Source organism: Nuphar pumila, chromosome 15 (genome assembly GCF_984573655.1).
Source record: "Nuphar pumila chromosome 15, dmNupPumi1.hap1.1, whole genome shotgun sequence".
NCBI lineage: Eukaryota > Viridiplantae > Streptophyta > Magnoliopsida > Nymphaeales > Nymphaeaceae > Nuphar > Nuphar pumila.
In genome coordinates this window covers 68,769,311-68,789,606 of record NC_143263.1, presented here as the reverse complement: position 1 = coordinate 68,789,606, position 20,296 = coordinate 68,769,311, and the positions used below count along the sequence as shown (strand labels likewise).

General features: G+C 37.8%; 2 protein-coding genes across 3 annotated transcripts; one reads left to right on the top strand and one right to left on the bottom strand.

Moving 5' to 3' along the window:
* Positions 1–1,731: 1,731 nt before the first annotated feature.
* On the top strand, positions 1,732–12,561 carry LOC149815531 (large ribosomal subunit protein eL20-like). The gene is made up of 4 exons (XM_089989319.1): positions 1,732–1,798; positions 1,953–2,068; positions 2,178–2,241; positions 11,958–12,561. Exons 1-4 carry the CDS (start codon positions 1,784–1,786, stop codon positions 12,297–12,299), a joined length of 537 nt encoding a protein of 178 aa, XP_089845445.1. The 5' UTR covers positions 1,732–1,783; the 3' UTR covers positions 12,300–12,561.
* Positions 12,562–14,087: 1,526 nt separating this feature from the next.
* Positions 14,088–18,395, bottom strand: LOC149815530 (Ribosomal protein L18ae family). Of its 2 annotated transcripts, none has more exons than XM_089988511.1 (4): positions 18,055–18,395; positions 16,656–16,731; positions 16,222–16,339; positions 14,088–14,455 (listed from the first exon to the last, which is right to left on the bottom strand). In XM_089988511.1, the coding sequence occupies exons 1-4, from the start codon at positions 18,233–18,235 to the stop codon at positions 14,396–14,398; spliced, it is 435 nt and encodes a 144-aa protein (XP_089844637.1). In that variant the 5' UTR covers positions 18,236–18,395; the 3' UTR covers positions 14,088–14,395. The 2 variants fall into 2 exon arrangements, with proteins under 2 accessions (XP_089844637.1, XP_089844638.1); XM_089988512.1 differs by having other exon boundaries at positions 16,656–16,722; positions 18,055–18,333.
* Between the last annotated feature and the right edge of the window lie 1,901 nt (positions 18,396–20,296).

Below are 20,296 nucleotides of genomic sequence, written 5' to 3'. Positions count from 1 at the left end.
TTGGGACGTTGAAGATGGAACAATGGCCGAGACGTGTATGGGATATAGCACATAGTCGTAAAGTAGACAGCCATGGACTAGGTCCAGACCCTAAAATTATTTGACTCAACTGCTAGAGTAGAAATGTCAAGTGGCTCGGTTTTACCATATGGGCATGAAATTAACCGAATCTGGATCCGGAAAACAAAGCTGATAAGTAATAGTCAAACCAGTAGCAGCAGGAGCTAGCTGCAAGACCAGGAACCGGTTTGGATGTTGACAAACCAGACATGGATCCAAATCCGAGTGACTTCTTATTGAGATCCAGCGCGTAAAATTTTCAAAGGAGGTAAAACCGAGGTTGCCATAAAGGGAAACGGAGACAGGAATTGTCCTGGGAAACAGAAATGAAAAACGATGTTTTTCAGGTGCATGTGAAACGGAAAACACGAAGCAAATTGGGAAACGAACCCAGAACCGAATGGGTAACTTTTAACAAGAAGAAAAAACTTACCAAACATGAGAAACATGTATCCCACAAAAGGGAAACACTAGGGAAACACATGAGAAACAAGTTTCCAAAATATGGAAAACTGGTTTCCCTCAGGCTCAGGGTGGGTGTGGGAAACGTGTTTTCGCAGTATGGGAAACACGTTTCCCAAAACTTTTTTGGAGTTTCTCACACGTTTATAAAACATTGTGTTTTCTGTTTCGGAAAGGGTTTCCCAAGAAACGCATTTCCCATGCTCCTGTAGCGTTCCTAGTAACCCTGAGTAAAACCCTTTAACATGGTAGGTTCCTGGCAGAGGAAAAAACTTTTTGGGTAGTTGGATTGGATTTGTTGGACCTCTCTCCGGGTCCAGCACAAACTACAAAATAAGGTCCATCGGATAATTCAGATGGTTCAGGATCAGAATTAGTTGATGAGCTTCATATTTGAATCTATGTTTTTATAAGAGGTTAAGGTTCCGTTAACTATCAGGTTTGGACATGGATCAGATCCGACCCAATCTCTACTTGTGACCAGTACTTTCCACATGAAATTTGGACCTGGACATTTTGATAGGTCTGACTCATAGTTGCATTGGTACTGGATACGCTCTGAATCATTGACAGAAAATAGATACGATACTAACCTGAATCTGTTATTTTATAATAAATATAAAAAAATACTTAAAATTAATTTGTAATATTATTTTTAAAACCATAAATAGAAATATCAAATGTTTAACAAACTCGTCTCAATTCCTTAAGAAACACGCACTGTTGTTGGCAATGACCACTGGGCCAAACTATACTAATTAGGTAAATAATAAATAATTAATAAGTTCTAGTGTAACCAATTAATTATCTTTCTAGTTTTCATAAAATTAATGCAACTAATTAAGTAAATAATAATAATTATCAAGTTAGTATGTAATTAATTAAAATTTTAATTTTTATATTATTAGTAATTAATAAATAGCTCGAGCCTATCGAACCGGCCAGATAACCCGCGGACTGAACTCGACTTGGCCTACATAGATAGCGGTTTGGGTTTTGGCTCGATAGCTAACGGTTCCCAACGTACAACATTGACCCAAACCCAGCCCATAACGAGCCGGGTCGGCTTGGCCCATCGGACCACCCGGCCCGTTGCCCAACCCTACTCACGAGGCGAGTCCCTTGCTGCTCTATCGCAAATCCATCAAAGTTCAAGGTCTTTTTCCTTAACAGCACACGTATAAAAGGTCAAACCTCATTTTTATTCTCTTGGTAGATCGAAACCCTAATAACTCTCTGCGGAGGTATTGCGGAAGAAAGGATGGTGGCGTTCAGGGTTCGTTTCCAAATCCTCTCGTCTCCCCCAATCTTTCGTTTCTCTCGTCCCTCTGATCTTACTCTGTTCCTCTTCCTGTAATTTCTGGGATTTTTTTTCGATTTTTTTTCGCATTTTTATGCAAACGCTTGGGTTCCTCTCGGGGAAATTGCAGTTTCATCAGTACCAGGTCGTCGGCCGGGCCCTTCCGACGGCGGCCGATGAGCATCCGAAGATCTACCGGATGAAGCTATGGGCGACCAATGATGTCCGGGCGAAGTCGAAGTTTTGGTGGGGTTTTGGAATTTTCTGTTTTCGTGGTTCTATCTTGGGCTTGCTTTCGGTTCTCTTAGCCAGTTTGTGATTTTTGTTTCTGGTTTCGTTTTCGGGTTTTGGGCAGGTATTTCTTGAGGAAACTTAAGAAAGTTAAGAAGAGCAACGGTCAAGTCCTTGGGATCAATGAGGTACATAATGTTTTCCTCTTTTCTTTTGTGAAAATCGTCTCATTTCTACTTGTTAGATCTAAAGTAGCAAAATGTAATGTCAGTGCTAGCTTAATAATGTGGTTCTGATTGATCCAATTTTGTGGATTGTCTCTCTTAAGAGAAAAATAATGCGACTATCATGAAAAATTTCGCGGTAGCGTAGTTTTATTAACAACGTGTCTTCCTCCTACCGTGTAGATTCAGTTTGATTGTGCTTTGTGTTTTTTGTTTAATTCTGCAGCGGTGTAATCAACATGGAAATGTTGGTTTTTCTTACTGCTTTGAATCTAATATTGTGCCTAATTGTAGTAGTGTTTCTTTTGATGATTTCGTGATTTAGTTTCCGTTGTAGCTCATTTGATTCATGAACAAGGTGGGAACTTGATCTCTTGTATTGGGACTTTTCTGAAATATCTGTTTTGTTATTTGGTTTTAGCTAAAATGACGTTTGCCCAGTATCCCTGATCTTATATTATTTTATGTGGCTGCATACTTTATTGCAACATTATAATTAACATATGGTTATTGTGGAGGTGAGAGATGGATGTTAACCTATACTTGCAACTAATAAGATGCATATGAACAAGTGAAATCATATGCTAGAATGTTGTTATTTTGCTTTATGAAGAAAATTGGGGTGCTCTGAGAAGCTTATCAAAGATGTTCAAGTAACAGTTCGAAATTCAAATTTCTAGTGGTCGTCATTGTTATCAGCATATTCTAGATGAACCATGTCGCTTTTTTTTTCATTTCTTTTGAAACCTGTTGATCAACTATAGGACCAAATGATTAGGAAGTATTTCTAGGCTCAATTTGGTTTTCATTAGTTTGACCCATTGTTGTGAAAAGACTTGAGGCCTAAGACTCACAAATAAACATTAAAAACTTAGCAAAATGTGAAATACTTAAAAACATAAATAAATAGAGATAAGTGCATTATACATGAACCGACAACCAGTAACAAATAGAGAATTCAAAATGAATTCCAAAACCAATATCAAGTAATAGTGTTAATGCAATAACTTGATTTATCTAAGTTTGGAAAAAACTAAGTATGACTGTTCGACCTAAGAACAAGTAGCAAAATTTCTAATATCAATCTAATTGTTCAATATCAACAAATAAAATTAATAAATGCATATTAGTATTACAACCAATGTTAATGCAATTTTCCATATTAAAATCTCACATCATTCACAAGCATGGTTTTAAAACTCGCCGAGTCAACTCGGTGACTCGGCTCGGCCCTCCAGCGAGTCAACCCAGCAGGGTAAACTCGGCTTGCCTTGACTCGGCCTGACTCAGTCTGACTCAGTCTGACTGGGCCGAGTTCTGGGATATTTGAAATTTGATTTTTTGGGTATTTCAAAATAACAGTTTAATAATAAATAATAAATAATAAATTACAAGACAAACCAGTTCAAAGATACAATAATCTATCAATCTTTATGTGTGATTCAACATATTGGCAAAAAAAATGATTCAAATATCTAACAAAAAAGTGAAGCATACACGTATCGGTGCTTATACTTCATGTTCTGGTGTTGGGTGCCTTTGAGTGTTGTTTTATGAACACATATCATATCCTTCATTGTATATAAAAATACATTTTTGTACAAAGTTTGTATCACACCTGTGCATAACAATCTGTACCCTGTCATCCTTATTTTTTGACAGAAACACCCATATCATACCGGTTGTGCTGATCTTGTACAGTATGCTTGTACATGTATTCATGTGACAACATTTCCCTTGGTCATAATTGGAATTTCTTCTGGTGATTCATTCTCTTATTGTTGTTTTACCTTGTTGCAACTAATTCAATCTGGCTTTTTATGCAAGATGATGTGTTGCTGTTCTCAATGAGGTGAGATCACTAGAAAGAATAAAGGAAAGCTAACAAAAGATAGGGTGTCTTCTGGAGAAGTTTAGTTGAAATTCCTAAACCATTCTATTTAGAAATTTGAGTTTAAGTATGTTTCTAGACTCAGTTACATGGGGCCTTCATTGAATACCAAAGACATGCTTGTTATGAAGAAGTTTCTTCATGTAACTTGATCTTTCCATGTGACCTTGTTATGAAGAAGTTTGTACTTTTCCTACTCTGAACTTGCAATTTTTTATTGTCAACTCTTTAGACTATATGTTTACTGAAAAACATGGTTTGATACAAATTATATATTGTTTTTCTTTTAAAATCAAAAGTTAACAAAACCCGGTCCGAGTCACCGAGTTGACCTGCCGAGTCACGAGTCAATAAAGAACGAGTCGAGTTCCGAGTCACAGGTTTTAAAACCTTGTTCACAAGTTTGAATAAAGTCGTACACACAACATCCATTACAATGAAGAAATAAATGAAGACTCAAAAACCCATATGAGAGTTGCCCATGGCCCTCCAATATAAACTCTGCACTTTATTAGGTTCTTCTTGTGTATCATTATCTTCATCAATATTGTTGTCTGAGTCATCTAAACAAATTGGTTCTCCATCTTCATCATTTGCACTGTCTTTCTTGTGCATTAATTTCCTATTGTATACAAATAAAAAAATATATATTTGTATGCATAACAAACGAAAGGTGATACAAGCTTACTTCAAACTTTTGATGAGCCCACAACATTATGTTTCCTAGACCCACTTCCCTGTATTGCTTGGACAATCATAGAAGGTCAAAGCACTTGGGTGCGACAACCAACACAACAAGGCACAAGCATGGACAATGTCAAGTGCTTAGTTGTCGAAAGTGTTAGTCGGAACCTAAGCGAGAGACCCTTAAAAGGACTAGACGGGTCCTAGGTTGGACAAGTCGGCCTAGGATGGATAAAAAAACATCAAGAAAAGCAAAAATTATACAATACATAGTTAAATTTAGTAACAAACATATGATTGTAACTATGAATGAAATGTGTAATTCAGTGTAACATATCACAAAATTCATGAAATTGCGTAATATCTATGTCACATCGACTCGGCTAAGGAGAGGTGCCTCACCCGAGTCGACATGCCCCGACACGGGTGCGGACTCGGATGCATCTTCGGACTCGGCCCATACTCGGTCAACAAGTCCGTCCACATTTTGGACTCGGTCAACTTTGATCGAGTCCAAAAATGTCCATTTCGATTTTTAAATTATGTTTTGGATCCTGGTCGGGTCGGGTTCGGACCTGACCAAGATCCAAATTTCTTTTGCAGTCGAACCCTAAAAGGGGTTTATCGACAAGGGGAGGGGCTTACCCTCTCGATTTTGCCTCTCCCCCTCAGCCCCTGTAGCTTTCTCCTACCCACGTCGGGGGGGGGGAGAGGGGCTCGACCCCTCGTTTCCCTTCTATTCGGCGTGGCAAGGCTCGACCTATCAGTCGAGCCCCTTCCTTCCCCCACTCCTTCTTACCCCTGCCGAACAAAAGGAAAATGAGGAGAGGCTCGACCCCTCCTCGTTTCCCCTGCTGCCTTTGGCTTTTTGGCAAGGGCGAAGCCCCTGGCACGGATAAGGTCAACAGGGGCTTGCCTTGCCCCTCCTTTTTGCATTAGATAGGGGGCATGCCCCCTATCTCGAACCTGGTTTGCAGAGGAGGGCCTGGTTTGAACCTGATTTGCACAGGGGGAACAAACCTGGGGCTCCTATTACTATTATTTTCAAGTGTTTATTAACTTTATTTTATTTACTTATTTTCTTTTCAGTTTTCACTTTTCAGATATAATGGCGAGTTCTAGCGGTAGTGTCAATACATTTGGTTCAAGTTCTAACCCTGAATTAGAAGTTTCTCAACCACTTTGGAGGCTTGTGACAAAATGGGTAAAAGCTAGTAGTGGTGGTGGTGGGAATGTGCAGTTTTATTGTAATCTATGTAAGACTCTTTTCACAGGTTCTTATACGCGTGTGAAAGCACATCTTTTGCATATTCGTGGTCAAGGAATTAGGGCATGTTCTGGGGTTGACAAAGACATGTTAAAGCAATTAAAAAAAGAACAAGAGGAAGCTGAAAAGAAGAAAATTGTAGAGATGAGAAGCGATTCGATTAATTTATCTTTTCCTACTGCTAGTGATATACAAGAAGAGCTTTTAAAGAAAAGAAAGATGGAAAGCAATAAATCAATACAAGCGTCATTCAAAAACATGGCAAAAGCATAAATTGATAAAAAGATTGGTCGATTCTTTTACTCAAGCTCAATTCTTTTTAATGTAGCTAGAAATCCATACTGGAAAGATATGATTACATCTTTGGCTAATTGCAATTTGAGTGCTTATGTGCCTCCTAGTTCAGAAAAACTAAGAACAATCATTCTTGCAGAGGAAAAAAATAGAATTAAAGACTTGTTAAAGACCAAAAAATTTGCATGGAAACGACATGAAGTGTCGATTGTTTCTGATGGGTGGATTGATATACAAAGGCGACCACTGATAAACTTCATTGCTTACTCACTTAATGGGCCAATCTTTTTGAAGACTGTTGATGCATCTGGAGAGTATAAAGATGTTGAATATTTAAAGAGATTATTTGTCGAAGTGATAAAAGAAGTGGGTGAAGAAAGTGTAGTGCAAATCATTACTGGCAATGCTTCAGTTTGCAGTCGTGCAAGAATGAATTTGGCAAGTGAAGATACATATTCACATATTTTTTGGACTCCTTGTGCAACACATAGTTTAAATTTGGCACTTAATGGGCTTATGGATTGATGAAATAGAGCATGATCGAAATATTAGAAATTTTGTTGTAAACCATCGTCATGCCCTTTCTATATTTAATAGGCATTCTGATCTCAAGTTACTGAAAGTTGCTGAAACTCGTTTTGGTTCTCTTATTGTTATGATAAAAAGAATTAAGCAACTCAAGAATGCATTGATGATGATGGTGGCTGATCAAGATTGATATTTTTATCGTACTGAAAATGCATCTATGATGATTTTTGGTGGGATAAAATTACATATTTTGTTGAATTTACAGAGCTTATTTGGGAAATGTTAAGAGAAGTTGACAGAGATGTACTCATGCTTCATAGAATTTATGAAATGTGGGACAATATGATTGAAAAAGTTCAAAGTATCATTTTTAAACATGAGAAGAAAGATATTGCACTTGATGATTCAGAATTTTACAATCATGTACATTCAGTTTTAGTGAGAAGATGAGATAAAAGCAATACACCTTTGCATTGCATGACAGACTCTCTCAATCCAAAATACTATGCAAAAAAATGGTTGATAGCAGGTGTTGGTCATGTTTCTCCAAATGAAGATTCTGAGATATCAAGAAATAGAATGATATATTTGGGAAGACTTTTTAATGATCCTCACATGTTTAAGGTTGTAAATAGTGAGTTTGACAAGTTTTCTACTGGGAGATTTGATTCTTTAGCATCACTTGTGGCAAGGGATGAGGAAGATCCCCTTAATTGGTGGGCAACATATGGATCAGAGACACCAAATCTGTAACGTCTTGCAATGAAGTTGTTATCTCAACCTGCTACATCATCTTGTTGTGAAAGAAATTGGAGTACATATGCTCAAATTCACACCATTAAAAGAAACAAACTCACTAGTAAAAGAGCAGAGGATTTGGTTTATGTTAACTCAAATCTACGATTAATTTCTCACCGCACCAAATAAGAGTATAGGTACTTTTTTTTTCTTTGTATTCAAAGTTTGTATTTAAATATCTGTATTCAAAGTTTTAAGTTAGATACTAATATAGTCATTTTTTGATGCAGTTGTGGACCATCCAAGAATTGGGATGTAAATCCAGAAGATTTTGACTTGGAGGGAGAACATAATTTACATACTCTCAACATGGACTACCTCGATCCTGATCTTTCCTCTAATTCAGACGATGAGGCAGATTTATGATAAGTTTTGTTGTTTATCACACTCACAAGCTTCTTTATGTGTTATATTTTGGTAAGTTTGTGTTGTTAAGAATTGCTTTTTTACTTTTACTTTAAAATTTACAATCTTTCTGTGTTAATTTATTGTTATATATATAATTATATATATATTTAATATATATATATATATATATATATAGCCGAGTCCCCGTGTCCAAATTTTTTGGAATTGCGTCGCACTCGTGTCGCACCCGCACCCACACCCGCACCCATGTGACATAGCATAATATTGAACCTACACGAAAACTTGGGGCACAGAATCCGATTACACTCTCTCTCTCTCTCTCTCTCTCTCGAGAATGCAGATTATCCTGCCCTTGTTCCATTAGGCCACTATGAGAACCCTCCAAAAACCATAGATTTTAGATGTTTTATACTCGATTTTAGCCGTTAGATGTGCTTATGATTGTTACTGGATGAAGAACATGTAATTGATTAAGCATCTTTATACTCAGATGTGTATTTTAAAGAAGTAAAAGAATCATTGGTTGATATCGTGCTAAAATTTCATGATAAAATGTTTACATCTATGTCACATGGGTGCGGGTGTGGCACTTTCAAAAACCTTGGGTGCGGGGGATGTGGCAAAATATATATATACCGCACCCAGGGTTGGGTTGACCGCACCCGCATCGCGTCGCGTCGACGAGGGTGCGGCACCTGTCTGGCTGAATCCCTGTGACATAGGTTCACATTTTTTACATCAAATCAATTTGAAACAAAGTTTGTTTCTCAATAAACAAGCATTGATAAATACATCTAATGATTCAAATTGAGCATATAACACTTAAAACTTTGATATATGGAAGGTCTTAACCAATGTTATTAGTATCGGTGCGTATCGGCCTGAATCGCTGAATTTGATACGCATCGTATCGCCAGAAAATCGATGTGATTGACCTAAATTGACTATTTTTTAATAAATGTAAAAAATAGCTTACAATTATTTTTTAAATATTGTTTTAATGGATTTAACATGTGTCATGTTTTGATTGACATGCAATATTTTTTAATTATTTTTTGGTTGATTCAGAACGATTCACTTGTGAATCGGTATCGGCCGATTGAATCGTTGGTCAAATGATACAGGTCCGATTATGATATTGACAACATTAGTCTTAACAGTGAAGCAAAGAGAAAGGGGATCGGATGAACCACGTTCTCATATCTATATATCTATCTATCTATCTATATATATATGGGTTAATCTATCATTAAAGTGGTGTTTAACATTATATGGATTCAACCTTATTAAAATGACTAAAAACCATTAAAAGAATGGTATTTTTGAAAACACATGTTTACTTTTATGGGCATTATAGGTCCTTTTTAACTTAGAGAGAATTGAAAAGTCGAACACCTTTTCTAAAAGTAACTTTATGAATCTATCAAAGAAGAAGAAGAGGAAGAGGAAGAAAAAGAGAAGTTGGAGGGGTGAAAAAAGGAGAAAAAAATAAGAAGGGATAAAAGAAAAGCAAAAGAAAAAAGGAGAAAAAGAAGAAGAAAGCTTTTGGGCACGAGGAAAAAGAAAAAAAGATAGGAAGGTGATAAAAAAATTAAAAAAATAGCAACCACCGCGGGGACAACATAGGCTGCCTAGGTCGACCTCACCTGAGCCTATTTTAGCCCAAAACTGTACCCGATCTACTCTGACCTGGTCCAGTTTTGTCCACCTTCTTTGAAAAAGTTATAAAAAGGAAGGGCGGTGTTTGGGCACTGATTGCACCTCCGTTGTGATGATGCCTATGTAAATGACATCACAGGCACAACAAAGTATCACTGAAAACTCTCAAACCTCCCCGTGAAAGCCGGTTCCCAAGGAGATTCCCAGCTTAATTGCATTTGTTCTTTTCATTTGTTTTCCCATTGCTGGAGCCTCCTTGATGATCCTTTATATTTTTGTTTCAAAGGGTGTCAACTATCTTATGCGGCCTGGTTAGACTCAGGTGCAGATAACCTTAGGTCTGACCACACCCAGATCAATCTTGCTTAGACCCAGGTCTGATCAGGTCATACTAAACAAACAATGATCAGACTTTGGTTAGGGCCTAATCAGATAATGTTGATCAAATCATGATCGGACATAGATTTTATCAGACCTGGTCAGACTTGCTAGGTATGAGAGAGAGAGAGAAAGACTCTGATAGCAAAGGAGGTTGCCAACCAGTACCAGTTTGCACTGATGGCAAAGGCGGTTGCTAACAAGGAGTTTCCAATCATCAAAGTGCCTAAGGCTCAGTGAGTGGAGTGGATCAAGGGCAGCACTTTGTTGACCAAGTCTAGAACTCGATGAAAAGGGTCAGGTGCATGGTGAATGCAGATGTGCCTCCTTTGTCTGTATCACACTTTGTCATTGTGTGGGGCCTTCATAAGCACCCATGTTGCATAGATACAAAGGGTTTGACGTGAAAATTTTCTGAAAAGGTAGTATGGGGTCTATTAAGTTGGACACTTGTGACTTGTGAATGAATGCACTGACAGTTAGTTGACCATATCGTAAAATGCATAAATTGGGTTGGTTCAAGTCTGAAACCCAGTTGACCCCTGTACTCTTATGTCACACGTACACTTGTCATGCGTATCCCATGTCATAAATTGGGTTGGTTCAAGTCTGAAACCCAGTTGACCCCTGTACTCTTATGTCACACGTACACTTGTCATGCGTATCCCATGTCAACACCATACGACACTCAGACACGCCATGGACACGATACATCACTTCATGGACATGGTCAAACCAGTTTTACACAGTGAACATTGTGTCATTAAATTTATCTATTTTTCATGATCTTATTTACTTATTTCATATTCACTTGAATTCTTTTTCTTTCGAAATTCGTCATCAATTACATTACATTTCATTTTCAACTTAGTTTCATTCTTTGATGATCCTAATTATGTAATTCAGGATTGTTGTTTTATACATACACTCACGCACATACATACATCTATGTGCGTATACGGCTGTGTTCCCATGTCCTAATTTTTTAAAATATTGTATCGTACCAAACCTATGTCACACGGACTCTTCTAACAAGGCACCACACCCGCATCACACCCGCACCCATGTGGGTGTGACACTTGGAAACAATTTCCTTTGTGTCAAGTGAAATCAACCACACTGAGGTCTATTTTTTGTCCAAAAGTATATTCGGTTAACCCTAACAGTTATATCTATATTATGTATAAAAATACATAAATGCACACCCATACACGAAGTGTTAACTTAAAACTGTTCAAAATTATATATATACCCTCCCAGCACCCCCACAACCAAGTTTTTTTAAAGTGCCGCATCCGCATCTATGTGACATAGTACCAAACATATCAGTATCTTGTCTTGCTCCCACATCCGTATTCATGTGACAGCTGTACTCCGAAGTACCCAGTGCCAGTACCTTTGTTACAAGGGCCTGATAGAACTATTTATGTTATATTTATGGAGAAATATAAGATTTGGTGCTGGATCTGTTGAAGAGCTATAATAGGTTTGTCCTGACGCATTTGTACATATGCAATTTTAATGTGTTGATATTGTTCTGAATCTGGACCTTCCAGAAAGTTTTGGATCAACTGGTGCTGCGATAGTTGGATAAAATGTTTCTATGATTTTAGATAGACTATTTCATGTGTTATGTGCTACTAAGTGGCGGCTATGCCAACCAACTTGCTTGAATTCCTTGATGAACTGTTTGTATTGTGTTCCAATTTTCTTTTTTGTTTTTTTATAGTTTGTGGTCCTGATAGTAAGTGATTGCGTTCAATTTGATATTCTAAATCTTGAATGCTTGTAATTCATTATTATGTTCTGCAGATTTTTGAGAAGAAACCGACCAAGATCAAGAATTATGGGATTTGGTTAAGGTATCAAAGCAGGACTGGGTACCATAACATGTATAAAGAGTACCGAGATACTACACTTAATGGAGCTGTGGAACAAATGTATGATGAGATGGCTTCTCGTCATCGTGTGAGGTTTCCGTGCATCCAGATAATCAAAACTGCAACGGTCCCAGCCAAACTTTGCAAGAGGGAGAGTACCAAGCAGTTCCATGATTCTAAAATCAAGTTTCCCTTGGTATATAAGAAGGTTAGGCCACCCACCAGAAAGTTGAAAACCACATTCAAGGCTTCAAGGCCTAATTTGTTTATGTAGGTTGATCATTAAGATCTTCTAGGATAAGAAAATTTCTTAAGCGGATTGTTAAAGGTTTTGGGAAGCTTTTGCTTGAACTTGGTCATTGTGAGCTGAGTGAAGCACCTGTGAGAACTATTCTGCTGGTGAATTTTGAATTCCGATTCATTTTTGTTCTGGTTTGTATTCTTAGTTTTGAAAGAACCAAGCATCTTGTCCTATAAATCAGTTTTTGTGCTGTTTGACAATATTGATGCTTCTAGAAGTTTCACAACATTATGAGTTATTTTATTTTGTGCATTGTTGGTTGCTGATGAATTTGGTGAAGTCCATATGGACATGATTCTTCCTTTTACCTTTCCTTCAAATCATTTTGTATGGCATCTTTCCTGAAAACTGACAGTCATTATTTTCTGTATTTTTTCCGAAGTATAGTTCTGTTTTTTCCAGATGTTTTTGTTGACAAGTTCTTAGTCTGGTATCTTGTGGACCATTTCAAATTACTCTGTATTTAGGATTGTTGCCACTCTTGCAGGAAATTTGTCCAACCAAGTCATCTTTTATTACTTGGTTTGCTTGTGGAGTATTTCAAGTTTTTAGCTGGATGTAGGCTTTTCTAAGAACTATGTAAAGAGCAAATTTATGAAAAGCTATTTGACTGTTCTGAAAGCCTAAAACGTTTCTGATTGGTGCAGTGGAATGTTGGTTGTGTTTTGATTCCTACTTTGGGGTAAGAATTATATGAAATGGTTTTTACTGCAGTCAGCTCTTCTACCCGGAACTATTTTGCTTGTTTTACCACACAAATACATGTTTTTATAGCTGATGATGTTTTGCATTTGCTTGTGAACAATTAGATAAAATGTATTTTGCACAGGACAGGTTTCAAGTCCCATCTTCAGTCTAAGCTATGATTTTCTTGTTTTAGACATCCAACTATTGTGGCGTGGTTGTGAACAGGTGTCGGTAAATTATTCTTGGCATCAGTTCTGGGGATGATTATTAGCTGCCGATCAGGATAATCCTCATCGTTTTTCTCATTGTTACTAGTGTTTTTTCCTAGCTGCCCGCACCGGATGTTTGAGCGTCTTGATGATGCATGTGGCCTACTCGACTATTCAGAATGGTTTTGACATATGTACCAGGTCTTCGTCACCCGGTGTACTCACAAAAATGCAACCATATTGGGTATGACTGGTTAAGATGTTCTCAAAAAATTCGTGAAACATTACGATGGAGGAAATTGTCAGGATTATTGGAAACCTGAATTTCCACCTACAGAGGGGTAGGTGAAGTTGTGCTAAATGGTGTGTTCGGATTCAGTTCCAAGATATCTGAAATGCTTAAGTGCTTAACTATTAACTATGATTAAGTACATAAAGACTAACAAAAGCGCCCATTTAACTATTTTCTGAATCGTTAGGGCTATATTAAATTTCTAATACGCTACGCAGGCTAAACGCCAATTGAAGATATTTCATGCTTCTAGACATAAATTACCTTTTTCTTCTCTCAAGGGTAGTGAATCCTTGGTGCCAAAAGATTGAAAGAAGTTAATGCAGATTTACATTGGCATTTGTACGCACTTTTCAGAAATCACCACAATCTTTTCCAATTAACTTGTGCGTGATTGCATGGCTGAATCACAATGTTTTCCCTTGACTTCCCATGAGAAACACTCGTTCTGGTCGTACTATGTGACACTCAACAGCAACGCAAACGTGGTTCCCAGCTTAATACAATATTCGCTGGCGATTAAAGCTATAGGAATATATAGCTGTAGTTCCTGAGTATCACTCCAAAATTTAATTATTGAAAAGCGATCAAAGCTAACATTAGCCTGAAACTGAATCAGACAAGAGAGAGAGAGAGAGAGAGAGAGAGAGAGAGAGAGAGAGAGAGAGAGGTTTCAAATGGACATATTAATGTACAGATCATAAAGATGTTCACAGCCACCATCATAACGAACCAAATATGAAAAGAAAAATGTGAAAACAAATACGATTGGAGACACAATTACAGATGTTTAAAACGGATCCGTCTAGGTAATATATCTGCACTGGCTAATGAGGCCGAAACAGAAATTCGTTAGGTACATAAAAGCCAAACAATCTTTGTCACCAAGCGTGGGTCCCCTTAGTTGCCCCAAAAATAATAGCAATGAGGGCAAGGATAGCCTGAAAATTGCAATTTCATGAGTCTTCTATTCAACAGCTTTCAGAATCAAGTTCACAGAATTTATGCAAAATAACAGCACACCATCAAAGCCACTAAGACATGAACAAGTCAGATTGCTTTCATTTTAATGAGATAACAGATTTGGAAGGCAATACTTGGTAATAATGTGCTGAATTGATTCCCATCAATAATACAATGATGTTTCACAATTATTCTATAAACCACAAAGTTAAAAGCACAATGAATTGCACGCTTAAGCAATTGGTAGCATACCAGTGAAAATATCCAACACTCGAGCCAAAAAAAGCTTCAAGTTCCAATAATATAAATCAAAATGTGAATGAATTTGGCTCGGGTCTCATTTAACTACCCAACCTGTTAGGCAACACCAAAGCAACCAATTTGCTTGAGTTTTAAAATAGAAGGCTATGAGTGACACCAATATTCTAGTTCTTTACCACATTCACTTGACCAACACCAAAGAATCCCTTCATGATTTCATACACGCATCATATGGATTGTCTATGTGTAAACATGTGATGCTGGTACTGCATGTACTATGGCCACCTAGGAGATAAAGTTCCTCATACAAGATATGCATCCAAAGATCCAAACAGCACCTTCCAAAAAAGTTTGTGCCAATGTAGTCGGCAGATACTGCTAGTTTTTGTGAACCCTACATAGGGAAGCTTTCTGTGACTTTTCTACACCTTATGAGTTCCTCTTCAGTAGATTTTGCTAAGAATTGGTATGTTTGTCCTGCAATAGGAAGTAAACACAAGGGAAGAAGAGAGTGGAGCCAAAGGTAGATGCCCTGGCATTCTAGGAAAGGCCTAGGATGTCCCTTGATATTCATATTAGGGAAAACAATCTCAAAGTACAGAAATACTCCTCACTAATGTAGGGATTATAAACAACTCTTATAACTTAAAAGACAAATATACCCTTTTAGATTAAATGTGTATTGTTATCACTCCTTACTTTTAACCATTAACATAGACACCACCAAAACCCCCCTGTAAGTTGTATCCATCCTTGTAAAAGTTGTCTAAGACTAGCTTTATGTTTTTAACTATGTAAGCTGAATATGAACTAGCACCAATGGGCCTTATATGTTTTTGGAAAAAAAAATTGAAATGAATGCACTTAAAATGCATTTATAGTGTATCTTAAGATACACTCTGTATCGGAGTGTATCGTAAGATACAGGGGTGCAGCGTATCATAAGATACACACATGTATCGAGATATGGGTGTGTATCATATCAGAAAACCCCATAGATATGATGTGTATCGTATATTGGCCTGTGTTGCTAAATCCTGCTAAACATACTCGGATTCGGTTAGATATCTAACCTAAATCCAAACCATGGAGATCCCTAAGTAACTACAACACCCTTGATCATTAGCATTCTAAACAAATGAGGACAGGCTTAAGGAATCATACTCAATGCACCATTTGTAATGGAAGTAACAATTGAAATTTCTGATAAAGCTATTATCTCTTTAGTAAATGCATATCAGTATTACCAATAACGTAATGTCATTGTGCCCATATTAAAGCACAGGCAGATTGGATGATTGAAATGTTACCGATTATTGGCCTTATCGACCAAATGCATGACAAACTGGGAACTTATCCTAGGCTCATTATCCAAATTGGCTGTTCAAAATTTTCAACTTTAAAGAAACTACATTCAGATGATGAAGATCAGAAAAATCCCTTTTAAGCTCAAGCATATTGGAGATCAGCAGTTGATACTTACAGCAACTGTGCATGCGATGTACCCAGGCTTTTCTCTATAATCTACTCTTTTAACACAGATAATGATGAAAGCTCCAATATACCAGGGTATTGCAGCAAGAAAGAAGCCAATGATAAACCTTTTACAAGAAAAATAGAATTTTGTGAGATCACAACTTACCAGAGTTTAAAAAATAAAGTGATGACGGTCAAATAATTTGAGCGAAAAAGCATAATTTTAAGAGACTTTGCATTTAAGCAGAAAGAAAGAAACTATAAAAAAATTATAAATCAATAATATTCCCTGTATAAGCGAAAACAGGTCACCATTACATAAGTGTATCCATCAAATCCCTGCCTTTTCACAATCATCTAATCAACTAACCATGGCTCAAAAGACCATATAATGCTTTTAACTGTTCAATTTTACTGAACAATAGAGAAAGTAGAACTTACAGAAACCATCCCAAGCCAATGCCACAGCAAGGAAGACGAGGTTCTCTTACAGGTGTTCCCTCTGCAACTGCATAACCTTGCAACCATCAAATGATCAACAATCAAACATCTGATAGTAAAGATCTGAAACTAACACAAAAAAATGATAACCACATGTAAAAAACAAAAAAAAGAAGGAAAAAAAACCATAGTTTTAAGCCTGGGCAAGGCCAGGCACTACTAGTAGACTCTAGCCTGGTGTGGTCCAAGCGAAAGCCCAGGATTGCCTAGCCAGAGCTTCATCTAGTTCATCTTGGTTGCCCAACATGTGGAACACCAGCAAATCATGCCCCGAGAGGGCACTTCTTTTATTTTCAATTGTACGCCCAGAGAAAAACAAAAATAGCATCCTCCCCTTGCTAATCTAAATAGATGAATGGGTAGAATTTGGGAACTGTAGATGCAAAATTCTGAATGAATGACAACCACATTGGATCAAAATCCCACCAAACTCGACCTTGATGATCTATCACTATATAAAATAGTAGTCCTTGGGGAACCCAAGCCAAATTCCAATATTTTAACTAATAATCAACAAGTATTACTGAAAATATGGGGAATGATCTTCGAAAGCATTTGTTGTCATCTCTCTTTGCCATAAATTGGAACTATTCCTCGTTGAACACTTGAAAAAATTTCTCAATCAAGCTAATGAATCAAGATTCAAGAACTATACAGATAAACCGTACATCACAGAAATCACAAAGAGCAATAACTGTTTCACCCTAGCCCGATGTCCTTCTCTCTTTGCCATAAATTGGAACTATTCCTCGTTGAACACTTGAAAAAAAATTCTGAATCAAGATTCAAGAACCATACAGATAAACCGTACATCACAGAAATCACAAAGAGCAATAACTGTTTCACCGTAGCCCGCTGTCCATGAAGCAGAAAAACACTTCCATATCCTTCCACGGAACAAAAAAAATATCCCGCAAGGAGAGCAGATATTAGATCAACACACTAAAAACAACATTTTTCCCGAATTACCAGAAAATCCACGAAAAACGCTCCGATCAATTCACATAAACGACCATTTCCATAAAAAAACTATTTTACTGAGAAAATTTTCCGAATTTCATGCAAAAAATCCAGATAAAACCGAAGAATGCACCCGTTTGAAGCCCTAGAATGACATTTACGCCAGAAGGACGCACTAGAGATCATCACGTGATCCTCTTAATCATTCTCTAAGCGATCATCCGCCCAAGATCAAAGCCGAAAACGAATCATCTCAAGAAAGGAACACTAGAAAAATAAAGCAAGCGAGACGCGCGGTACCGAACGAGATCCACCACACGATATCAAACTGAACCAATCCGGCTTCCAGAAAAGAGCAGAGAAGGGAGAGACGAGGTACCGGGAACGGCCTGGTAGCCGTGGGGGTAGTAGGGAGGGGCGGAGGGCACAGATCCAGGGGGAGGAACCGGCTGAGGGAAGCCGATGGCCGGCTGACCTTGTTGGGGGTAGGAGGGAGCCCCCTGGAACGTCCCATAGTAGGCCGCCTTCTCCCCCGCCTTGCTCCGGCTCTCCTCGGTCATCTCTCTCTTTCTCTGACTGAGCGTTTGCCCTAACAATCTCGGGCTTCACTTCTTCGGTGAGGAAGGAAACTTCCGACCAGCTTCGCCGTCTCTCTCTCTGAGACTCAAGAGGCAAGAGGAGAAGAGAGAGACGACTCGGAGAGGGACGGAAACGTCATTTGACTATAATAAGTCTGTTCAACTTGCCCTTTATATATATATATATATTTTTTTATTTTATTAATTATTAAACCATTTTTCTCTATCGTACTTCTCCATATAAATCAATTTTTTACATTTTCTCTATCTTGACTAACAGAAATTATACCATGTGCAAACAATTTAAATAAATACACGGGCTTAAATTAGATTACTTTTGAGTGAAAACAGAAACTCTCCGTGCCTGTGTTAACCAGATTATTGCTTCTCAAATCTCAACACTGAAATTTTGTTGATAAAATAGTTTAAATAAAATGGTGAGGTGTGTTAGTGTGGGTGGGCGTAGCAAGGTTTGTGGAAATGGCTACAGAATCTTGGTGGTCAGGACCAGAGACCTAGCCCTGCTGGCTTTGACATAGTTACCATCACTGTCCTAGCAACGTAAAACTCCTCAGACTTACCCTTTGTCACCGGGGGAGTCGCGGCTAGGGATGGCAGTGGATCGGGGTGAGGGCGGGGGACAAGGTTTCAACTCCTGCCCCGTTTTAAAATCCAAACCTTCACCCCGCACCGGGATCAATTTTAACCTCCACCCCCCGTTTCATGTCCTCCATCCCCGGTCCAAACCGGGGCGAGGCAGGGCAGGGCTCCATTTCTCCTTAGTTTATAGTCATTCCTTAAAGGATTAGGAACTGGGCGAAGCGGGGCTAGGCGAGGATTGGGATGGGGAATGGGATGGGGCAGGGAAAAGTGTAAGTCCATCTATGCACGGGGATAAATTTTAACCTTCATCCCCGTTTCATGACCTTTATCCCCAGTCCAAACGGGGCGAGGTGGGGCGGAGCGTCGTTGTCCCCCCGGTCCACTGCCCTAGTCCCGGAAATGGGTCCAATTGTATTAGACTATTCAAAAATAATAATAACCTTACAAAAGCCTTCATTTTCATCAATTAAAATAATAGTAAATATTTGAAAGAAACAAGCACAATAATGCACCAATAATTGAGGTTACAACTATAGCGTTTCCCTTAGCACAAAGGCTGAAAAAAAAGGCAGCTGGATAGACAGATGCATCCATTTAATGCTCTAACAATGCAATAATAATGATAACTTTGGCCTTTTCACAAACAAAGCATGAACTATATTTGACTAGATATGCAAATGGATCAGATCCGAATTGGATCGGAACAGCCAAAAATCATAAAAGTGGCGTGCTGGATTAGGTCTGTTTTCATCCGTATATTTGACTCACTAGCTCAAATTTGCTGCCAGTTTTTTTTTAATATGAATTTACGACCAGTTTTTAATCTTTTTTATTTGAGTGCTTTCTCTATCCCACAATTGACACTTAGTAAAAACTTCATTTAAAACGCTTCTTTTTTAATGGAACTTTGAAGGAAAAAAAAAACAATTGAAACTGTCTTTTTCAAAAAATGGGCAAAAAATATGTTATTTTGAGAGAAACATTTAGAACACAAAAAATTATTATTAAAAAATACTTTAAGAAAACTTGATTTTAGACCCAATTGGATTGTACCTTGGGTTTAGATGACAATGATTCTTGAATCTGAATCTCATAGTTCCTATGCCCCAACTTGTTTTTCAAGGAAAAAATAGCATATATATGTTCATTTTCTGGCCTCATTTTATAAAATTAAAACCAAATTAAACCAGTAGATATTATTTTCCATTTTTTTTGCAACTCATTTCCATGTCAATTTTTCAACTTTTTTCTGAAAGCAAACTCCTTCATATAACATAATTAGTATAATGAAGTTTTGCCATTTCACATATTGCTAACTATGCTCTATCTTCGGCATTATAACCTCACAAGTAAATTTTCTTAACATAAATATTGTAAAATGGCCTGAGCCCCCTGCTCGTCCCCTTGGTTCCGCCTAGGGGTGTCAACGGTTCGGGTTAA

What these genes read in the sequence shown, in the direction of transcription:
- LOC149815530 (XM_089988511.1), bottom strand. Translation starts at nt 18,235, where the DNA reads ATGACCGAGGAGAGCCGGAGCAAGGCGGGGGAGAAGGCGGCCTACTAT. An exon ending in ATTGGCTTGGGATGGTTTCT is followed by an intron (nt 16,340 to 16,655) that starts GTAAGTTCTACT and finishes TTCTTGTAAAAG; the next exon opens with GTTTATCATTGGCTTCTTTC. An exon ending in ACATCGCATGCACAGTTGCT is followed by an intron (nt 14,456 to 16,221) that starts GTAAGTATCAAC and finishes TGCAATTTTCAG; the next exon opens with GCTATCCTTGCCCTCATTGC.
- LOC149815531 (XM_089989319.1), top strand. An exon ending in CGGGCGAAGTCGAAGTTTTG is followed by an intron (nt 2,069 to 2,177) that starts GTGGGGTTTTGG and finishes GGTTTTGGGCAG; the next exon opens with GTATTTCTTGAGGAAACTTA. An exon ending in AAGTCCTTGGGATCAATGAG is followed by an intron (nt 2,242 to 11,957) that starts GTACATAATGTT and finishes TATGTTCTGCAG; the next exon opens with ATTTTTGAGAAGAAACCGAC.